This window comes from Papilio machaon, chromosome 3 (genome assembly GCF_912999745.1).
Source record: "Papilio machaon chromosome 3, ilPapMach1.1, whole genome shotgun sequence".
NCBI lineage: Eukaryota > Metazoa > Arthropoda > Insecta > Lepidoptera > Papilionidae > Papilio > Papilio machaon.
In genome coordinates, this window is record NC_059988.1 from 1,139,380 (window position 1) to 1,145,341 (window position 5,962).

The window sequence follows — 5,962 nt, forward strand, 5'->3', positions numbered from 1 at the left end:
GTTTTAACATTTTTGATACCATCATTAATATAAAAAATAATACTAAGTAAGTAAGTAAAGTAAACAAATGAAACATTTAAAATTTTATCGTCTTTTAACTCTTGCCAAGTCCATTTTTTAAACAAAATAAATTACCATAGTATTCATCTTTAGAGAGGAGTGCCGCTAAGGGTCCGAGTGCCTATAATCCAATTAGAAACTTGTCCTGTTTATCATTCTAAATGTGTTCGAATATTACATCGTAATTGTTATTATTGGGACATTAATTGTTAACTTTGGAACTTGGCCATACAAGTAACAATAAATGTCACTATATTATTAGAATTAATTCGTTTATTAAGACGGGCATTACCCAAAGCAACACAACAAGTTTATGTGCACTTAAAAAAATGAAATTCCATACTTATTGAATTAAGCACGTAGTTATCTTTAATTTTTTATGTCTAAATTTAAGAATATTGAAGCGACCGCTGCCCATAGATATACTCAAATGCGTTGCCTACTTTAATCAACGGAGAAAGGGACGCTCAGAAAGAGGATATTTCACCTTCCTGTGCGGCTCCTGTTCCGCCAAATTCAGATCCCCTGCCCATCCTTTCCTAATAAGAAAAGTTTGGGAAGGGAAAGAGGATTAAAATTAGGCCTCCGGCACCACACTCATCAGACGAAACGCGGAATTGCATCCACTTCACGCCTGTCTTCTGTGTGGTCGTGGTATTGCACCGGTCGACCCGGCCTATTCGTGCACCCAAAAAATTTTGTTGCGGGATCTACCTCTGTTAAATTCGATTTATTTATAAGTATTCACCGTAGCAAGATTATCAAAGACAAGTTTTTAAAAATTAATAGTGAGATTTCACTCTAATTATCTACAAAAAAAAAATTAAACAACAATATATTTTAATACAAGTCAAGAAAAACAACTATAAAATAACATACAATACGCATATGAAAATCTAAGCAAATGTCTAAAGTCACAAACGGTCTCCTAGCATTTAACAAAGCTTAGGGAGGCAATAAAATAATCTACATCACAAACAGCCACAAAAGCCTTTAGTGGGGACAAAGCTTAGGCTCAAGCTTGTGACGGAGCTTTTGAAATAAATCATAATAAAGTATTGTGAAGCCCGAATTCAAAAGCTTAATACAGTAGGTGTTTGCTGAGATTGAGTTGGAGAAAAAAAATATTGGAAATAATCCATTTAAATACTCTAACATCGATACTAGCTAACCATTTATAACAAATGCAAAGGTTTAGCTTAATAACGTCAAAAACTACTCTATCTTTGAAGTTGTTACCAAATTAAATATAAAAAAAGTTATGAAATTCATGTAAATCAGTCAATTAAAAATTAAATTGTAATTTACTGCCACCTATAATCATCATCTCCTTGGCCTTTTTCCACTCACGTGTGGTCGGCATACAAGGTTTTATAAACCTTAAAGTTTTGGCTTGAGTTTTTACGACCTGTCGCCAATCTTAAAATTAAATATATTAGGTAAATATTTCCAAATTACTTCTAAAAAAACACTAACAATTAAAAATTCGTCATAAAACATTGTAAATAGACCACATCAAGTTCTTGTCTTGAAAACGGTCGGGGCAATCGGCCCAGTTCTGGTGGCTTGGATGAGGAGGGAGCACGGTGCGGTAACCTTCCGTCTGGCGCAGGTGCTGACGGGGCATGGTTGCTTCGGCAGCTATCTGTGCCGGATTGGGAGGGAGCCGTCCGCGCAATGCCATCACTGTGCCGATTGTCCTGCGGACACGGCAGAGCACACGCTGGCGGAGTGCCCTGCCTGGGCGCTGCAAAGGCAGGATCTCGTGGCGGTAGTGGGCCCAGATCTTTCCCTGCCGGCTGTAGTACAGAGGATGACGGAGTCGGACAGAGCCTGGAGGGCCGTCCAAACCTTTTGCGAGGTAGTCATTTCGCAGAAAGAGGAAGCGGAGAGGCTGAGGGAGGCGTCCAGCCAGGACCCCATCCGAAGCCGCCGCAGAGGGGGGAGAAGAAGGGCTTTCGCCCGACTTATCCCTCCTTAATCGAACTAGAGTGGCGGACTAGGGGGAAGTCCGTCACTCAGACAAAGTAGTGAGGACGCACAGGTTTATTTATTTATTTATTTATTTATTCTTTAGCACTTTTATAAGTACAAGGAGGACTTAATGCCTAAAGGCATTCTCTACCAGTCATCCGGTATATGAGAGGAAAGTATAATTATGTGCAGGGCAGATATGAATTGAAGATACTATTTTACTAATACAGATATTATGTAATACAGTAATACATTAGAAAAAAAGTAAGTTTAAATTTATAAATATTGTACATGTAAAAGAAAGAGAATAAGATAAATACGAACTCTAGATTAATAAGTACAATAATAGCGAGAAGGCTTCTTATGAATGGAGTCTCATAACATAATGATGCCGAATCAGACGCTTGAAAATATTCTTGGAGGAGGCTGTTTTAATGTTAGGTGAAAGATCGTTCCACAGTCTAACAGCTGTCACAGAGAAGGATTTATCCAAGAAGGACGAGTGATGAATAGGCGTGGATAGTAAAAGATTATCAGAGGACCGAAGAGAAAGCTCGTGATTTTCACACAGGAATTTGAAGAGGTCTTTTAAATAAGTGGGGTAATTTGTATCATTTAATACTGAGTAAAGAGTGCAGAGAATACGAACGTTCCTACGTTCTCTGATGGGCAGCCATTTTAGTTTTGATCGGAAATCCGACACATGATCGAACTTGCGAAGGCCATAAATATATCGTATGCAGTTATTAAGTAGTCTATCAAGCTTATTCAGTAAGTCGGTATTTAGATCAATAAAACAAACGTCGGCATAATCAATAATGGGAAGAAGAAGGGAATTTACTAAAGTAAGCTTTGTTTTGACGGGGAGGAAGTGTTTAAATCGGATGATAGAATGGAGAGATGCATAGAATTTGCGACAAATTTCTTTGACATGGGCTGACCATCGCAGCTCGGAGTCAATAATGACACCCAGATCCTTGACTGTGCTCGTAAACGGGATGACACAACCGTTGAGTGAAAGGGACGGGATGTCATCAGTAATGATTTTAGTTAACTGGCGGGAACTACCTATAATGATTGCTTGGCATTTGTGTGGGTTAATTACGATGCCGTATGCTTCAGACCACTTTTGGAGACGAGATAGATCATTATTCAGTGATAGTATAGCAGAATTTAGGTCATTGACTGATGCAGCACTATATAGTTGCAGGTCATCGGCATACATGTGGTAATTGCTTTTGAGATGAGGGGAAAGCAGATTTATAAAGAGAGAAAAAAGGAGAGGGGACAGTAATCCGCCCTGGGGGACGCCCGTGTCTACTTCAAGCCAGTCGGACACAGTATGACCACATCGAACAGCTTGGCTGCGACCACGCAGATATGAACTGAACCAGTCAACGGAGAAGGAAGAGAAATACAGCTGGCTTAAAAGAGCTAGAAGGAGATCGTGGTCGACAGCATTGAAGGCGCTACTGAAATCGACAAGGACAAGCACTGTTATCATTTTAAGTTCCATGTTGGAACGAATATCCTCAGAAATTTTTAATAAGGCTGTTGTAGTACTGTGACCTTTGCGGAAACCGGACTGGAAGGGATTAAACACTTTGGCATTAGTGAGGAAGTCATTGATTTGAGTGAGGGCAACTGATTCTATGATTTTGGAAAGAAAAGGCAGAATTGATATAGGTCTGTACTCGCTAGGTAGAATGGGGTTAGGTGTTTTAGGGAGTGGTATCACATGGGCTTTACGCCATAGTGCTGGAAAGGTACCAGACGTGAGGGAGAAATTTACGATATGTGTGATGATAGGTAGTACTTGGTCAATAATGTGCGTCAACATGACGCGTCCAATGTCGTCGCATCCCACAGCTTTGGTTTTTAGGGAGTTAAATACTTTTCTAATACAGTCTTCACTAGCTGGCGCAAAATAGAAAGGAGTCGAAATACAAGGGGTTTGTATAGATTTAATTTCATTGAGGGTGTCGAATTTCATTGTTGGGGAAATTTTAGAAATGTTAGTGAAGTGGGAATTTAAAGTATTGGGATCAATATTAATTTTACTATCCGTAGGCAATTGCTGGCCTACTCCGAGGGACTTCAAAAATTTCCACAAAGCAGCGGGAGATGAAGTTTCAATCTGCTGGTTAATATATCGACGTTTAGCGTTACGGATAAGCTTATTGCAAAGATTACGAATAACTTTATAAGAAGACCAGTTCAGTTCGTTCCTTTCGCGTTTGAATATGCGGAAAGCCCGATCTCTTTTCTTCATCACGTTACGTATGGTTTCATTAAACCATGGTGACGGTGGGTGCTTCAATTTGACAGTATGAACTGGCGCATGTTTATCATAAAGTTGAATGATTAATTTGTTAAATTCTCCGACTTTGTCATCGACAGAGGCAGCCGCTTCGACCGCGCTCCAATCAATTTTTTGGGCGTCACAGTGCAACAGATCGGTATTCATCCGAGCAAAGTTGCGTTTCTCTAAGACTAAGGGTTTATGTTTAGGAGATTTCAATTTAAATGAGCAAAAGATGAGGTCGTGATGAGAAAAAGCAGGAGCAGAAAATTGGCCGTAATGTGCAACTAAATGGGTATGTGAGGTTAAAAGTAGGTCGAGAAGAGTGTCTGTGGCACTAGAGTGGTGCGTGGCAGTTAGTTTTAAAATATCCAAATTAGCTGACTCAATTACATCCTTTAGTTTTGAAGAACGAATATTGTCGTTGAGAAGGCACGTATTAAAATCCCCCATAACTAAAAAGTGCGTATAAGTTCCCATGAGGGATTCAAAAATGTTTTCTAACTCTGAGAAATAATCGACATTAGGAGGGCAGTAGATAACACCTAATATAAGTTTAACATCGGAATCGATCTCGAGAAAAAGGAATTCAGCATTTGCATGGTAGGCGGAAGCTGACTGCAGGATTATTTTATATGAGTATTTACTTTTAATATAAATTGCTACTCCACCGCCTCTTTTATTTGTTCGGTCGTTCCGCACCAGAGTAAAGCCGGGGATAGAAACCGAAGTTGACGGGATAGACGGCTTGAGCCAGCTTTCAGAGATAAGAATGGCATCAATGTGGGACGATTCAAATGATTCGTGCAGGTCTGCAATGTGTGATGGAATACTTTGTGCATTGATGTGGCAGATGTTAAAGTTTCTTGGAAATAACTTAAACGTGTTTTCAAGATTCTCGCCTAAAGAAAACAATTTGTCGTCCGAAGTACTGGAGTCGGAGTTAATCAAATCAACGGAACATAATAAATCTTCATCACTATTACTCATTATTTAAGTTTAAACAGTTTTGTTGGCGGCTATTATATATAACAAAAAAAGGCCTATCCTAATAAACAAAATAAGAGTATATATTGCAGAAAAAGAAAAAAAATAAATAAATAAATAAATAAATAGGAACAATGAATAAAAATAAAAAATATTATGTATAAATACACTTCAAAACGATCTGCTTCAACTTCTCTCAATATGCTCTTTGGCCCCACCGACGGTTCCCGCCTTGTCGTGGCGGTGGGGCTCTAGTACCTGTGGGATTTTCACCCACGGCGAAGCTAAGAGGAACCAGGGTCGGTTCGGCGTGCAGGACTGGCCGCTTGTCCCCCGGAGCCGCCAAGTGTAGCGCGCCGGGCCGGCCCACCTGGGGGGGAGGCCTCCAGGGGTGGACTATGTTCGCGGGTCTGCCCCTGTGAGGGCCTGTAGGTAGGGCCGCGGGGGGTGTGGGCGGGTACTGGTTTATCCTGCCACCCTGCATCCCTCGTGGCCGGATGTGTGGTGGGGTCGTGGGGGCTGCGGGTGGGTACTGGTTTATCCTGCCCCCTGCAGCCCTCGTGGCCGGATGTGCGGTGGGGCCGCGGGGGGTTTGGGCGGGTACTGGTTTATCCTGCCACCCTGCACCCCTCGTGGCCG

At 41.0% G+C, this 5,962-nt stretch overlaps 1 protein-coding gene across 1 annotated transcript; it reads left to right on the forward strand.

The window, feature by feature from the left end:
- Positions 1-1,630: 1,630 nt before the first annotated feature.
- On the forward strand, positions 1,631-2,041 carry LOC123723531. Its single transcript, XM_045686510.1, has one exon. It carries the CDS (start codon positions 1,631-1,633, stop codon positions 2,039-2,041), a length of 411 nt encoding a protein of 136 aa, XP_045542466.1.
- Positions 2,042-5,962: the final 3,921 nt, after the last annotated feature.